The 17,926-nt window shown below is 43.3% G+C and overlaps 1 protein-coding gene across 1 annotated transcript; it reads left to right on the forward strand.

Annotated features, from left to right (window-relative positions):
- Positions 1-3,607: 3,607 nt before the first annotated feature.
- On the forward strand, positions 3,608-15,497 carry LOC111952492 (TOX high mobility group box family member 4-B-like). Its single transcript, XM_023971214.2, has 9 exons — positions 3,608-4,258; positions 7,078-7,146; positions 7,460-7,756; positions 10,363-10,623; positions 10,822-11,139; positions 11,313-11,393; positions 11,558-12,202; positions 12,377-12,531; positions 13,147-15,497. The coding sequence occupies exons 1-9, from the start codon at positions 4,160-4,162 to the stop codon at positions 13,199-13,201; spliced, it is 1,980 nt and encodes a 659-aa protein (XP_023826982.1). The 5' UTR covers positions 3,608-4,159; the 3' UTR covers positions 13,202-15,497.
- The last annotated feature ends 2,429 nt before the right edge of the window (positions 15,498-17,926 follow it).

A 17,926-nucleotide genomic window follows, 5' to 3' on the forward strand; every position in this document is an offset into this window, starting at 1 on the left:
TACGTGTACTGAAATGTAGTTGGATAAATGTATAGGACAGAGAGGTGCCATGGGGCTGTGAGGTTGCTTAGACAGAGTTTTGTAGATATTGAATATATTTTTACCATATTTTTCAATCAACTTTTTGTTAGCTAATTACGTTTTGATTGTGTATATATTATAATCTCCAGCAGATCCGCTTGCTTACAGCTGCACTAGGGTCGGACAGGCTTCCTGTGTAGATTAAGACACCTCGGAGCTGGTGCCAGACTCAGAATTGTACCTCAATCCTAGGGTGAGAAACGCATTGTACTCCTAATTGTTCCATCATCCCAACTGTTACACAGAAAAGATTGAACGACTGCTATTAATTAAACTAGCAGTTGTTCAATCTTCTCGTTGTAAAATGTGGGATAATTAGGATTACAATGCATTTCTCAGCCCTGGATTGAGGCATGTTTTCCCGAGACATATCTCACGCCGGCTCCATTGTGTCTTAAAGGCACGGCATGGTCAATCCAACCGTCAGCGTTTGCTGCAGCATTTCCGGTGATACAGCCTCTGTGGAAGTCAGGGCGTTCATACTTCTTGCGCTTCGGAGAGCTGTTGTAAAATAAGAGAGTTTGTGTTTATACAGGACTTCCCGCCCCCACCTGTAGCCAACCAATCATGTTATTGCGGAGCTCTACAGAGACCTCCACATTGTTACCAGATTTGGGATTACACCCTTCATACGGAGCCACGGACCACATTTTCGGATCAAGCACGAATTGGCTTTTAATCTACACAGGAAGCCTATCTGACCCTAGTGCAGCTGTAAGTAAGCAGGTCAGATCTGCTAGCTAGTATTTACAGTGCATTCGGAAAGTATCAGACCCCTTTTTCCACATTTTGTTACGTCACATCCTTATTCAAACATTTCTTAAATTGTTTTRCCCCCCCCTAATTACACACAATACTGATGACAAAGCAAAAACAGGTTTTTAGAAATAAAAAACAAATACCTTATTACATAAGTATTCAGACCCTTTGCTATGAGGCTCGAAATTGAGCTCAGGTGCATCCTGTTTCTATTGATCATCCTTGAGCCACCTGTGATAAATTCAATTGATTTGACATGATTTGGATGTGCAAGGCACACATCTGTCTATATAAGGTCCCACAGTTGACAGTGCACATTAGAGCAAAAACCAAGTCATGAGGTCAAAAGAATTGTCCAAAAACACAGTGGCTTCATTCTTAATTGGATGAAGTTGGGAACCACCAAGACACTTCCTAGAGCTGGCCAAACTGAGCAATCGGGGGAGAAGGGCCTTGGTCAGGGAGGTGACCGAGAACCKAATGGTCACTGACCGAATTCCTCTATGGAGATGGGAGAACCTTCCAGTAGGACAACCATCTCTGCAGCATTCCACCAATCAGGCCTTTAGGGTAGAGTGGTCAGACAGAAGCCTTTCCTCAGTAAAGGGCACATTATAGCCTACTTGGAGTTTGCCAAAAGGCACCTAAAGACACTCAGATCATGAGAAACAAGATTCTCTGGTCTGATGAAACCAAGATTGAACTCTTTGGTGTGATTGCCAAGTGTCACATCTGGAAGAAACCTGGCACCATCACAACGGTGAGGCATGGTGGTGCAGCATCATGCTGTGGAGATGTTTTTCAGCGGCAGGGACTGGAAGCCTAGTCAGGATCGAGGGAAAGATGAACGGCCAAGTACAGAGAGATCCTTGATGATAACCTGCTCCAGAGCACTCCGGACCTCAAACTGGGGTGATGGTTCACCTTCCAACAGGACAACGACCCTAAGCACACAGCCAAGACAATGCAGTAGTGACTTAGGGACAAGTCTCTAAATGTCCTTGAGTGGCCCAGCCAGCCCGATCGAACATATCTGGAGAGACCTGAAAATAGCTGTGCAGTGACACTCCCCATCCAACCTGACAAGAGTTTGAGAGGATCTGCAGAGAAGAATGGGAGAAACTCCCCAAATACAGGTAGCTAAACTTGTAGTGTCATACCCAAGAACACTTGAGGCTGTAATTGCTGCCAAAGGTGCTTCAACAAAGTACTGCTTAAAGTCTGAATAATTATGTAAATGTTATATTTTTGAATAGTGCACGATGTAGGTAATTGGGTGCAATTTCTATCACATTGTCTCCTGCTTTTGTCTCTGTCTTGGGCCTGTGTGCATGATACCTGCCTCTGGCAATGCTTGTGAACTCGTGAAAATAGGAGAGGTGAAAGTGGGACCTGGTCAAAAGTAGTACACTAATAAAGGGAATGGGGTGCCATTTGGGACACCAACTTGGCGGTATTTTATTCTGCTAAATGCTTGTCTTTGATCTTAATGTATTGACTTTATTGTGCAGGGATAGATTCTACAGTGTGATATTGTTTTTCCTCCAATATTTTGCTTGTACATAAACAACGTCCCAAGTTGTATCTTTTCATTACATTAATATGAAAATGTGAGGTAAACAAATGTTTTAAGTTGTGATGACTTATCGTTTTCTGTGTATTCTGACATAATGGTATAGGAAAGGATACAGTAGAAATTGAGTTATATTTATTCAAGAACATTCAAATGATTGTTAAACTGTAGTTCACAAAAATTGCATTTCCACTTGGCTAACTCATTTGTAACTCGAGCTCGCGGAACTTCAACTTGTTTGTCGCTCTGTGGAAATGATGTCACTTCCTCTTCTCGAGACAATCACGGAAGCCGGTGAAATGTAATTTTTTGGGGGGGYAAATAATCACGGACGAAATTCAGAAAAGTGGGACAGGGCAGATTTCGGGGTAATAATGGACGTAAGAAGCGTAGAAAGTTTCGTAGTGGGGAATCAGGCGTGGTCGGCATTTTCAAACGTGTACAGATTGGATCGCACAAGTGTCCACAATCTTTGGTTTTCCAACACACAATGAACACTTCACGCTCAGCCCAACATCAATTCAGATTTAACGTTAGCTAGCGAGCATAGCTTACAATTTCCTAGTTTGTCACTAGAGCTGCAGTTAGCTTCTGATTCTTTAAAAGTCCTTGAAGCCTTAGATGAACTAGTTAGTGAGCTTCACGTGGCCTTGTTTCAAAAGCTGAGAACGCTTGCTAGTAAAACCAAGATCTCAACACAGGAAAAGGGCGGTCACGATCCCTTTCGTACCATATTCCGCGTGTTCAAATAAAACTGCGACAATGGCTATTTACCTAAATTAATGTTGACAATTGGCTTAACCAAATATTTGAAAGTGAGTTAGTGGTCTGGGATATTCTGTCTCCAGAGAATAAACGGTTACATTTATTTCATTTGGTTTACTAGGCCATTGGGATGAACCATTTGTGAAAAATGGGGGCCTGGGGGGAGAGAAATCTGTGCGATTTGTTGTTTACTCAAGTTGTTTACTTATCTCAATTAGCGATTGGTTGTATACTGACTTGAGCCAGCCATATGAGTATCTACACAAGAACGTTGATTGTTACATGTTGACAAATCTTTGAATTTAAGCATCTGTGAAAGCATTTGTCCGAAATCCCAGACACCCTCTATTCCCAACCATTCCCCACACTGGAACCCGACCCATGGTGATTGATTCCAATCCAAATCCACAGTTCGGGATCCATTGAGCAGCCTTGTTCGAGCGCAGAGCAGAGCAGCTTTGAGAAAGAACTAGACGAGCTCAATTCTGAAATGACTCAAGACACATCAAAATACGGTTATTTGCGGGACTCCATTTAACTTGTACTATTACCCATCTGTTAACATGAGTTTGTCTGGGGTTTTTTCGGGTGTAGTGGCTGTAGAATTTTAACCAGACATACCACTAGCACATGATTCGGTACCACACAGCCTTGCGTCAGCTAGGATAGCCACGCTAATTAGTAAAGAGACAGGTTATTTTTGGTGTGAGTGAGAGCGCTGGCGTGCACTACAATAGTTATTTGGCCATATGAGCATGGCTAACAACTGCTTCGTTTCATACCATCAAGTCGCTAAATCCTGCATATTTCATGACAGAAATCTGAATTCGTTGTGTGTAGCCTCGAGTCTTGATTTCTTTTTTGGTTATACATTTTGTGGTACTAAAATAAAGTCAGTGGTAGAGACGTTTTAGATTATAGATTTATTCCGCATATCAACCAATTGCATTGATTTAATGTCATACGAGGCGCCATTAGATAATGGACCTGCATTTTTATTCCGATCTAACGGATGGGACTGGGCCACACGGAGATCCAGAATTCCTGGACCCTGGGTCTTTCAATGGATATGACGATAAGGTGACTGACAGCGAGATTGATTTGACAAGCGACCCGTGTGTCTGTCTGTGTGTTGTGCTCTATGGAAAACTCACTGACTCTCACATGCACTCAGAATCCTGGACAATAACTATTTTACAACAGCATATAAGGGCTTGGTTGAATATGTAATATATATCCAGTACATGTGTGTGGGGAGGTGATGTGAGCTCAGCTGTTATTGGGATTTTCCTTTTCAATGTTTTGATGAATGGTAAAGTTTGTGTGAACATTATATCTAGGTGTTGGTTATTATGGTCTGATGAGGTGCTGATGAGGTCATCCCAATTATTATTATTATTTTTCAACTTTATTTAACTAGACAAGTAAGTATTTGTATTTATTATGGATCACCATCAGGTGCTGCCAAGGCAGCAGCTACTCTTCCTGGGGTCCAGCAAATTTAAGGCAGTTTATACAATTTAAAAAACATTACAATACATTCAGACTGTGTGCCATCGGGCCCCTACTCTACCACTACAACATATATACAGTACAAAATCCGTGTGTATAGTGCGTATGCTATCGTGTGTGTGTGTGTGTGTGTGTGTGTGTGTGTGTGTGTATGCGCCTATGTTTGTGTTGCTTCACAGTCCCTGCTGTTTCATAAGGTGTTTTTTCAAATCTGTTTATTAAATCAAAATGTTCTGCTAGCATAAGTTACTTGATGTGGTATAGAGTTCCATGTAGTCATGGCTCTATTTAGTACTGTGCGCCTTCCATCGTCTGCATGGGTGTCCGAGCTGTGTGCCAGTAATTCAAACAGACAGCTCGACATGTCAATACATCTCATAAATACAAGCAGTAATGAAGTCAATTTCTCCTCCACTTTGAGCCAGAAGAGATTGACATGCATATTATTAATATTAGCTCTCTGTGTACATCCAATGGCCAGCCGTGCTGCCCAGTTCTGAACCAATTGCAATTTTCCTAAGTCCTTTTTTTGTGGCACCTGACCACACGACTGAACAGTAGTCCAGGTGCGACAAAACTAGGACCTGTAGGACCTGCCTTGTTGACAGTGCTGTCAAGAAGGTAGAGCAGTGCCTTATCATAGACATACTTCTTCCCATCTTAGCTACTGTATCAATATGTTTTGACCATGACAGTTTACAATCCAGGGTAACTCCAAGCAGTTTAGTCACCTCAACTTGCTCAATTTCCACATTATTTATTTGACGTTTAGGGTTTAGTGAATGATTTGTCCCAAATACAATGATTTTAGTTTTATAAATATTTAGGACTAACTTATTCCTTGCCACCCACTCTAAAACTAACTGCAACTCTTTGGTAAGTGTTGCAGTAATTTCAGTCGCTGTAGTAGCTGACATGTATATTGTTGAGTCATCCGCATACATAGACACTCTGGCTTTCCTCAAGGCCAGTGGCAATTCATTAGTAAAGAATGAAAAAAGTAATGGGCCAAGACAACTGCCTTGGGGAATTTCTGATTCTACCTGGATTATGTTGGAGAGGCTTCCATTTAAGAACACCCTCTGTGTTCTGCTAAACAGGTAACTCTTTATCCACAATATAGCAGGGGGTGTAAAGCCATAACACATACGTTTTGCCAGCAGCAGACTATGATTGATTAATGTCAAAGGCCGCACTGAAGTCTAACAAAACAGCCCCCACAATCTTTTTATCATCAATTTCTCTCAGCCAATCATCAGTTATTTGTGTAAGTGCTGTGCGTGTTGAATGTCCTTCTCTATAAGCATGCTGAAAGTCTGTTGTCAATTTGTTTACTGTAAAATAGCATTGTATCTGGTCAAACAATTTTTTCCAAAAGTTTATTACGGGTTGGTAATAGGCTGATTGGTCGGCTATTTGAGCCAGTAAAGGGGGCTTTACTATTCTTAGGTAGCGGAATGACTTTTGCTTCCCTCCAAGCCTGAGGGCACACACTTTCTAGTAGGCTTAAATTGAAGATGTGGCAAATAGGAGCGGCAATATCATCCACTATTATCCTCAGTCATTTTCCATCCAAGTTGTCAGACCCCAGTGGCTTGTCATTGTTGATAAACAACAATAATTTCCCCACCTCTTCCTCACTAACTTTACGGAATTTAAAATTACAATGCTTGTTCTGTCATAATTCGGTCCGTTTTCGATGTGTAGTGTCAGCATTTGTTGCTGGTATGTTATGCCTAAATTTGCTAATCTTGCCAAGGAAAAAATCATTAAAGTAGTTGGCAATATCAGTTGGTTTTGTGATGAATGAGCCATCTGATTCAATGAATGATGGAGCTGAGTTTGCCTTTTTCCCCAGAATTTCATTTAAGGTGCTCCAAAGCTTTTTACTATCAATTGTTATTTCATTTATCTTGGTTTCGTGGTGTAGTATCTTCTTCTTTTTATTCAGTTTAGTCACATGATTTCTCAATTTGCAATAAGTTTGCCAATTGGTTGTGCAGCCAGACTTATTTGCCATTCCTTTTGCCTCATCCCTCTCAACCATACAATTTTTCAATTCCTCATCAATCCACGGGGATTTAGCACTTTTTAGCCATTTTCTTAATGGGTGCATACTTATTAGCAACTGGAGTAAGCAATTTCATAAATGTTTCAAGTGCAGTGTCTGTTTGCTCCTCATTACACACCACGGACCAACAAATATTATTTACATCAATAACATAGGAATCACTACAAAACTTCTTGTATGACCTCTTATACACTATGTTAGGCCCAGCCGTTGGAACTTTGGTTTTCCTAGACATGGCTACTATGTTGTGATCACTACATCTGATGGATCTGGATACTGCTTTCAAGCTCATTTCTGCAGCATTTGTGTGTTTCAGTTCCCGGAAGGCAGTGATAACTACCTGACCATCAGCGGGGCGGGCCATCCGTTCCTCTCATCCTCTGAGGTAGCTACTCATTCCTTCCTTCCACTTCTCTCGCTTCTAAACTCTCATTCACTCTCTTTTTCTCTCCACTATCCTGTCTCTCTCTCTCTCTCTCTCTTTACAACACACACAATCTGCAGTTACTCACATCACACCCAATATAGCAGGGGAGGAAGTCTCAATCAATAATAATAATAACCTTTGCTCTTCCCACCCTCTTTCCCCTCTTCTCTCTCTTCTCCTCTTCCTCTTTTCTCCATACCCCCTTTCCTTCTTACCATCTCCGCTCCCCCATCCCCTACCATCTCTTCTCCCTCTCGCTCTTCCCCAATAGACGTTCCACACCCCCAGTCTGGGAGATGAGGAGTTCGAGATCCCCCCCATCTCCCTGGATCCAGACCAGGCGCTCATCGCGTCCGATGTGGTGGCCCACTTCGGAGAGCTGTCGGATGGAGAGCGAGGTGGCTTGTCCACCCCCGGGAACGTTGTGGTCGGGGGAGACGACCCGTCCTTCGCCTCCACCTTTGTGAATCCCCACCAGGGGTCTCAGGGACTGGACCACCACCTGAGTCTGGGGGTCATCAGTCAGCCCGGTGGAGGAGGAGCTATTCTGGGGTCTGCTCTGGGCATGGTGAGGACTGCAAGGGTTGAGGATGCTTTCAAAATGGCACCCTATTCTCTATGTAGTGCACTGCTTTTGAAACGGGCCTGCATATGAATCTGGTCAAATGTAGTACACTATATACAGTACCAGTCAAACGTTTGGACACACCTACTCATTCCAGGGTTTTTCTTTATTTTTACTATTTTCTACATTGTAGAATAATAGTGAAGATATCTTCACCTGGAATGCTTTTCCAACAGTCTTGAAGGAGTTCCCACATATGCGAAGCACTTGGCTGCTTTTCCTTCACTCAATTGGGTTGAGGTCAGGTGATATTAGAGGCCAGGTCATCTGATCCAGCCCTCCACTCCTTGGTCAAATAGCCCTTACACAACTCTAATGAACTTATCCTCTGCAGCAGAGGTAACTCCTTTCCTGTGGCGGTCCTCATGAGAGCCAGTTTCATCATAGCGTTTGATGGTTTTTGCGACTGCGGTTAAAGAAACGTTCAAAGTTCTTGAAATGTTCTGTAGTGACTGACCATATCTTCAAGTAATGGACTGTTGCTTCTCTTTGTTTATTTTAGCTGTTTTGCCATAATATGGACTCGGTCTTTTACCAAATAGGGCTATCTTCTGTATACCACCCCTATCTTGTCACAACACAGCTGATTGGCTCAAAGGAAAGACATTTCACAAATGAACTTTTAACAAGGCACACCTGTTAATTGAAATGCATTCCAGGTGACTACCTAATGAAGCTGTTTTAGAGAATGTCAAGAGTGTGCGAAGGTGTCATCAAGGCAAAGGGTGGCTACTTTGAAAAATATCAAATATATTTTGATTTGTTTAAAACTTTTTTTGTTTACTAGATGATTCCATATGTGTTATTTCATAGTTTTGATGTCTTCACTATTATTCTACAATGTAGAAAATAGTAAAAATAAAGAAAAACCCTGGAATGAGTAGGTGTGTCCAAACATTTGACTGGTACTCTAGGTAATAGCCTATTAGGGTGCCATTTCCGACACAATTAGTTCTTGACAGAAATATGAAATTATATGAATTGGGCCCTTTTCACACCACAGTCCATTATTTGATAACAAGATGGTTGCTGCCTGTAATCAGGCCCGGTCCTGGCCCTTCTGCCGCCCTAGACGAGACAATATTTTGGGGTTCATTTTCAGTTCTGAATAAAAGTTGAAAATATGTCTTGAGTAGGACCGGACCGGACCAAATCTGAACCAAACATAGACATCTATGTTTGGGCCAAATCAAGGCCGGTCCAGACCGGACCAAATCTCAATTTAACATAGACGTCTATGATTGGTTCAGATTAGATCCAGTCCATAGATGTTGAAATCAAGTCCGGATGACACCAAATCAATACAAAAAAAAGACGTCCGGACAGGACCAAAAAAAAAAAGTCCAAAAGACGTCCTCGTTGGTCGGTGCTTACTGGGGTGTAGTGGAGGCTGGTGGGACGAGCTATAGGAGGACGGGCTCATTGTAATGGCTGGACTGGAATAAATGGAACGGTATCAAACATATAGAAACCAGATGTTTGACTCCTTTCCTTCTATTCCATTCCAGCTATTACAATGGGCCTGATCCTCCTATACCTCCTCCCACCAGCCTCCAATGCTGGGGTGTAGCCTACAGTGTCAGCCCACAATGACATTTTATGAATGCTCATCCATGTGGTAGACCTACCATTTGTAAAATAGGCAGTTGCATTGGCTTTATTAGTCCTGATTCCTGTTACTAATCATTTTGGCTGTTTTAAGCTCTGAATATCAGCTACCCAACTTTATCAGGAGTTATCCTGAGCCTATTTGCAATGAGAATCAATGTGTTTACATAGCGGGAAATGCAGAAGCATTTTATTTTTCACTATGATCATCTTGTAAAAACAATTATGGATACAAACTTGAAACCACTGATTATCATGACAATTTAGCCCGCGGTGTGAAACTCCTCGACAGCAGTTGTGAATAGCCTGATTTTTCCATTCCATATTATCCATTTTACTTTGAGCTGTCCTGTTTTAAAGAATATGATGTTTGTTAACATGCCATATTCACATCGAAGCACATTTTTGATTTGATTGGGTGCCATTTAGGTTAGGCTATTTGATCGGAGAAGCGTGCATGATGTTGAAAGTGTCTCTTGACATACATTTTACCTGTAGGCTACAGCAAAGGCCATATACTCTTTCTACCATAGGCTAAATTAWTTATGTTAGATGATTTTTTTGAAGTAATGTTGGTGGAGCGCCGCAGCGGTGTGTCTCGCCAACAGCACACTGGAGAGGCGCATTCGGCATGGACGAGCAAAATATTTTGCGCCCCTGCTTTTGACAAAGTGGGCTCTGCTTATCACAGGAGGGCATCAGCGCTCACCTAAATAATCCATATGCCACTAGGTGAGAGGAATTGTAGTTATTTTTGTGCAGAATTATGTGAGGTTTTATGTGTTGTTGATGGTGTGTCTTGGTCAGTTTAGCTCGGAAAATGCCGCCCTCTTCAATCTGCTGCTGTCGACGGTCGCCTAATCCTGCCTAATGGGCGGGCCCCTGCCTGTAATACATTGTCTTTGGCTTTTTCTATGTATGAATCCTGCCTCATTTTCCAGGATCTGGGCCACCCCGTTGGCTCCCAGTTCAGCAGCTCCTCCCCCATGACCATAGACGCCCCGCTGAGTGACATGGACCACGGCCTGTTGGGCCACAACCAGCTGACCACCATCGACCAATCGGAGCTCAGCGCCCAGCTGGGGCTCAGCCTAGGGGGCGGGGCCATCCTGGCGAGGTCGCAGTCACCTGACCAACCACTGTCGGCCGCTGCTTCGCCGGCCGGCTCGCTACAGGACGACGACATGGACGACTTCAGACAGGTCAGTCCTATTGGTCGGTCTGTCTACTAGTCAGTCTGTCTGTTTATTGGTTCGTCTGTCTGCCTCAGTCTCTTCATTGATTACAGTCACACACAAATTTGTATTCAAACTTCACTTTATATGAAACTGATATCCTTGTTTTTGCTATTCCTCCCTTTCTCCCATCCCACCCCTCCTCCTTCCATTCTAACTCAGCAGAGTGTGTTGGTGGAGTCCCCTATCTCTCTCGGCGTCATCTCCCTAGAGCCCCCAGTCTCCGACTCCCCTATTCCTTCCTTCGCTCCGTCCTCCAGCACCCCTCCTACTCTCGTCCGGAGAGGGGCAGCGGCCGGAGGAGGGAAGAAAGGGAAGAAAAGGAAAGAATCTAACGAGCCCCAGAAGCCTGTGTCGGCCTACGCTCTGTTCTTCAGGGACACACAGGCAGCCATTAAGGGCCAGAACCCCAGCGCCACCTTCGGAGAGGTGTCCAAGATAGTGGCCTCCATGTGGGATAGCCTGGGGGAGGAGCAGAAGCAGGTACACACACACACACACACACACACACACACACACACACACACACACGCATGTTCACAATCACATTCACTACACAAGGACATGTAAAGCACACTCACTACACAAGCACACGCAGATATGAATAATGTAATGGTATCGGGTTCATGATATCCCTGTATGTGTATTCCTCTCAGGTGTACAAGAGGAAGACGGAAGCAGCTAAGAAGGAGTATCTCAAGGCTCTGGCAGCCTACAGAGATAATCAGCTTTCTCAGGTGAGGCAAGACGAGTATTCCTAGAGAGCACTTCAGTTATGTGTGTGAGTAGGTTTATTATGATGGCCACCCTTTGTCAGTGTGTAAACTACATCTCCTCTTTTCCCTCTCAACTCCTCTCTCTTGTAACCCCTCTACCTTTCTCCTCCTCTTCTCTCTCCCAGCCAAACATTGAGGTTCTGGACACTTCCCCGTCGCCTCCCTCTCCTCCTCCCGTCGCCCCACTCCCCGCCCCTGCTCCCCGTTCCACCCGTTCCTCCGTCCCCCACCTCGCCCCTGAAGAGAACACCATCACCAACATCTGCACCTCCAACATCATCCTAGCAGGTGGAGACCTCCCTCAGGTCACCACCCGCTCCCGTACAGGGGCGCACAAACCCCCCACTCCTACGCCCGCCCTGGCCCCAAGCCCCCCCACCGTTACTAAAATCATCATCAAGCAACAGACGTCGCCATCAGGGGTAATGGTGGTGTCAAGTAGTACGGTATTGTCTACTCGGCAGCCGCCACCACTCCAACAGATGCAGAACACCCCTCCTCCGCCCCGTCTCCAGCAGATGGTACATGCCCAGGCCCCACCGCCACTGCAGGCCAAACCAAGAGGCGGGGGTGCCATGGCACCACCCCCTCTGCAGATCAAGATRGTCCCTCCCGCCTCAGATTTGGACTCTCCTGTTATCGGCACGGCGGCAGGGGGGTTAGCTGCGTTGGGGGGGGCCACTCTGACCTCGGGGGAGGTGGTACAGTCCGCTGCCTTAGTAACAGCCTGTTCGACGGAAGCCGAGGACGGGGCTGAAGGAGAGGATGGGGTAAGAGAAGTATAGAATAGAAAAACTTTAGCATATATTTTCATAATTTTCTCTGAAAACTCAGGGCCCTGGTCATCTAATGATTGGTATCCTTCACACTACTGTATATCAACCACTGTCTTTCTCTCTCCTCTACCTCTCTCCCCCTCCGGTCTTTCACCTCTCCCTTCCCAGATGCAGGTGGAGTTGAATGTGTCTCCGGGGCCAGATGTGACCCAGACCTGCAGCCCTAACCTGTGTGTCCGAGCCGGCTGCACCAACCCAGCTGTAGAGAACAAGGACTGGGACAGGGAATACTGCAGCAACGAGTGTGTGGCCACACACTGCAGGTACAGACAGATACATGGCTGGACATAGGCTACGTTTAGACAGGCAGCCCAATTCTGTGCTTTTTTCACTTTTTTTCACTTTTGATCAATCAGATAAGTGCTGAAAAAAATCTGATGTGAAAATATCTGATGATTGGTCAAAATACCAATTTGTGGAAAAAATATCAGAATTGGGCTGCCTGTCTAAATGCAGCCATACAGACACGTATACAGAACACACTGACATTACCACCTGAAACACTTAGGAGTCAAGATGTTCTTCCCAAAGAATGGTCTCGAGGCGAAAGAACCGCACACCTGCGGTTGAGGTGCTGGCTAGCGGAGTAGAACACTTGGAAAAGAAAAGGAGAGCCGCACACTCTAGGAGCTCCGATGCAATAGATTTATAACCTAATAACCAACGTTTCGACAGCTCAGATCCAGACTCATTGTGGAGAAGAAACGAATGTCCGTGGGTGTGGCGTAGCGTTTGGCAGTAGCAGTTTGGGTAGCCAGGAAAGAAAATGTCGACAAAGCAACATTTCTGCTCTAATTGTGATTTTATTTATTATTGATTAGTTGATCGATTTAAAAAAAAATAATAATAATTTCTTCTCCAATTTATTGTCTTTATAGGGATGTGTTCATGGCCTGGTGTGCGATCCGAGGGCAGGACTCCACTGTCACGTAAGGAATGGACAGAAGAGAGGAGTGATAGATGGACAAAGACTTCAAAGAGGAGTGAGAGGAGAGAAGAGTGATATATATGGACATGATAGGGATTAGCCAGGACTAAAGAGAAAGGAGAGGGGAGTGAAGAATGGAGAAGAGAAGAGAGGGACTTGGCTTTTTTCCACAACCAGACTTTGTCCTCATAGAATAATCAAGCAGAAGACCAATACTCCTGTGCTGATACATTATGAAGTTTAAATAATATCATTTTATATGAAATGTTTTTAAGGTGATATGTAATATWACGCTACAGGCGCCACTGGTATGTCTCTTGCATTTCATAGCTCGTGCCATAGAGTTGGACAAAGGGCACATATTTGCAAATGGTGCTGTCCATGCAAAAATAGACTGTGTTAATCTATCCAACTCTACGGCTAATGACGTTTTTTCTCCTGACCATGGTATCAGTGTTGTCGTATCCAAGTGATTTCAAGGTATGTACAGTGCATTCGGAAAGTATTCAGACCCCTTGACTTTTTCCACATTTTGCTACGTTACAGCCTTATTCTGAAATGGATTAAATGAAGAAAGAAAAAAATCATCAATTTCCACACAATACCCCATAATGACGAAGCAAAAACAGTTAAAAAAAAAACATTTTTGCAAATGTATGAAAAATAAACAACAGAAATACCTTATTTACATAAGTATTCAGACCCTTTGCTATGAGACTCGAAATTGTTTCCACTGATCATCCTTAAGATCTTTATACTGATTAGACACGATTTGAAAAGGCACACACCTGTCTATATAAGGTCCCACAGTTGACAGTGCATGTCAGAGCAAAAACCAAGCCATGAGTAGGGCTGTTGCGGTGACCATATTACTGCCACACCGGCAGTCACGAGTCATGAAGGCAGTCAAATTCCACATGACCGTTTAGTCACGGTAATTAAGCTTCTCTAAGCTCTGATGCTGCTGCTGGTCATTGGTAGCCTACCAAACATGCTACCTGCCTGGTACTCAGCAATCTATTGTCCCTCTAATCACTCTGACATCAATGCAAATGTATTCTAAAATCGAATCAAACTTCATGAGAGCCCATCAGCTCATGTTGCGCAACATTTCTATAGACTATGCAATTGTGGGAGAAAACAGAGTGATGGTCACTAACAAAAAGAGGAGGATCCCATCAGCTTTCTAAAGGCTAGGCCTACTATATTTAGTCATTTCTCAACTTTCCTAATGTTAAGCACATTGCTTATATTTACAACAGGAGTATAGCCTACCTGGCTGGCATGAAAATAAACCACTGGGAAAAGCGTCCTCCATTCGCTATTTAAGTGCATAGATGACTTATTTTTTCCCACTGCCCTGTTTCGATACAGGTGCATGATAATGGTCCATTCTAAATCAAAACAAATGTCACACATATATTATTTAGTATATGTAAAGACAAAATTAAATCAAGAATAGTCTGATGGGTGACAATATTAGCCTGTCACTTGTGAATGATGCATAAGCATAAGAAACAATGCCTTTTTTTTTGCGACTTGTTCGAATCATAGTCGCACACCTCATGTAGCCTAGGCCATAGGCCTCTTTTTTAATAAGATTTGTATCACTAAAGTGGCCAAATAACTTCTTAAAATGAAGCACATTAATCTGCTTTACAAGGGGTGTAGAGCCTAACTGGCATATATAAGCAGCATGTGAGTTTAAAGTTTGGGGAAGATCATTTTCACCATAAAAATGCACCTTTATAATAAAAGCATTACATGCATAATTGCCTTTGCGGTCACTTTTGATAATGGTGTTTTCCTCTAATTGAACATTTGCGCATATAACCTACTATGTCCACATTGCTGCGCTTATAATGTGAAGAAATAGCCTAATAGTTTATCAACATTTTAAGCTAAACATTCTGATCTGTTGCGTCAGTCATATTGCATTAAAAAAGTTTTTTTGATGCTAGTGGCTGTATTAATTTGGGCTCTATAGCATCCCACAACTGTCCCAGACTGTTTGGAATATTTATTTATCGCACAGAATAGAATAGGTTGACTTTTGTACTACGGGGGATAGTAGCTTGACATAGACTAGTGCTTTTGCTGTTCGTTAGGCCTTCTCATCTTGTTGGCTGACTAAGTAAATGTGGACAGTTTTTACAATATCTTCAATATGTACCTCGGAATTGGATAAGAACTTGCGCAGCTGCGTCCTCGATATGTCTGTCTTCACTTGTAGCCTGTGAGAAAGACCCGATCACGTGACAGATTGCGCAGCACACTCAGGGAGAAGGGCACAACGCAGCACTCCGGGCCGCAAAAGGCATGGATTTTTTTTAGGGTGCATTACAGCCACAAGGGGATGCCACCGTGAAATTCGAGGCATTATCAAGTGCTTGTTAAATTGTGAATGATACTATTGGKGTGTGTACAGCCTGCACAAAAAATAAAGCAGAGCTCATGCCATTCAAGCAACTTTTTTCAAATCACCATTAGTCTCATCATGCAGCCTTACAAAGTTTGTAGAACAACTAAAGTTACATTGATAACTCTAAATTAAGCATATAGGAGTACCTATTTCTTTGTTAACCGCTCAACACAGAATAGCCGCATGTGCTCACTCCCTCAAATCGAGAGAATATTTATATTTATTCTGCTTTGTTCAATTGTATTCTTCATACTATAAAATAATGCCACGGAATTATAAGCAAATCTTGTCTGCTGAATGAAGTAGTGTAGCCCACAGCCATTTGACATAGCCACATCAGGACCTAACACAAGGACAACTCAGAGTATGCTATTCTTTTCTTCTGAAATAGACTACATTTTCTTCTTATCATGCTTCTTTAGACCTGTCTAAAATAAATAATGGATTTATTGTGAAGGTGTAGGCTATATTACATGGATTTATTCAACTTTTTAAAATGGCTTGTGGGCTGTGTGTGGAAACCAAGAGATGCTAAATGTGCTTATGTTAATTAACGGTCAATTACCGTGAGCCTGACAGTTATTTGCTTGACAATCACTGGCTGACAAAATTTCATGAACACCACAGCCCTAGCCATAAGGTCGGAGGAATTATTCGTAGAGCTCTGAGATAGGATTGTGTTGAGGCACAGATCTGGGGAATGGTACCAAAAAATGTCTGCAGCATTGAAGGTCCCCAAGAACACAGTGGCCTCCATCATTCTTAAATGGAAGAAGTTTGGAACCACAAAGACACTTCCTAGAGCTGGCTGCCCGGCCAAACTGAGCAATCGGGGGAGAAGGGCCTTGGTCAGGGAGGTGACCAAGAACCCGATGGTCAGTGACAGAGATCCAGAATTCCTCTGTGGAGATGGGAGAACCTTCCAGAAGGACAACCATCTCTGCAGCACTCCAGCAATCAGGCCTTTATGGTAGAGTGGCCAGACGGAAGCCACTCCTCAGTAAAAGGCATATGACAGCCTGCTTGGAGTTTGCCAAAAGGCACCTAAGGACTTTCAGACCATGAGAAACAAGATTCTCTGGTCTGATGAAACCAAGATTGAACTCTTTGGCCTGAATGCCAAGCGTCACGTCTGGACGGAAACCTTGGCATCATCCCTACGGTGAAGCATGGTGGTGGCAGCATCATGCTGTGGAGATGTTTTTCAGCGGTAGGGACTGGGAGACTAGTCAGGATCGAGGAAAGATAAACGGAGCAAAAGTACAGAGAGATCCGCAATAAAAACCTGCTCGCTCAGGGCCTCAGACTGGGGGCGGAAGGTTCACCTGTTGAACAGGACAACGACTCTAACACACAGCCAAGACAACGCAGGAGTGGCTTCGGGGCAAGTCTCTGAATGTCATTGAGTGGCCCAGCCAGAGCCCGGACTTGAACCCGATCGAACATCTCTGGACAGATCTGAAATTAGCTGTGCAGCAACGCTCCCCGTCCAACCTGACAGAGCTCGAGAGGCTCTGCAGAGAAGAATTGGAGAAACTCTCCAAATACAGGTGTGCCAAGCTTGTAGATCCAATACCCAAGAATAATCAAGGCTGCTTAATCGCTGCCAAAGGTGCTTCAACAAAGTACTGAGTAAAGGGTTTGAATACCTTTGCAAATTTMATATTTCCGTTTTTTATTTTTAATAAATTTGCAAAAATGTCGAAACCTAATTTTGCTTTCTCATTATCAGGTATTGTGTGTAGATTGATGGGGGAGGGGAACAATTGAATACATTTTAGAAGAAGGCTGTAACGTAACAAAATGTGGAAAACGTCAAGGGGTCTGAATACTTTTCGAATGCACTGTAAATCATGCATTGTGATTTGATAGCCCTGCCTGCAACTTAAAATCAGTGTCACCCTCAGCCCTAGTAGGAATTTCCTCTCGGTCTAATGGTTAAGACAGTTGGTTTCCGGAGCAGGGGACCGGGTTTGACTTAAAATAAACCTCTGGGCTGTGTTCAGGAGTGTGCAACATTATGAACGTTGCAGATAGCAATGCTATGTATTGAACTMACATGATTCCTTTCTCTAGTACCTGACAAAAGCATGTCTGTACTACATATATTTCATATAATATATTTCTATCTGTCGGTTGTTCTATACTGAAAATGATTCCCGTTGAATGGGAAGGCTTCTCTCCTTTAAAGTATGCATATTAGGAACATTCAGGTTTACAGTTTGTTTTTGAAAAACCATTATGTGGTGAAATAAGATTTGGAAAAATMTATTTGAAAGAAAATACATAAAATCATTTAAACAATGCA

Source organism: Salvelinus sp. IW2-2015, linkage group LG3 (genome assembly GCF_002910315.2).
Source record: "Salvelinus sp. IW2-2015 linkage group LG3, ASM291031v2, whole genome shotgun sequence".
Taxonomy (NCBI): domain Eukaryota; kingdom Metazoa; phylum Chordata; class Actinopteri; order Salmoniformes; family Salmonidae; genus Salvelinus; species Salvelinus sp. IW2-2015.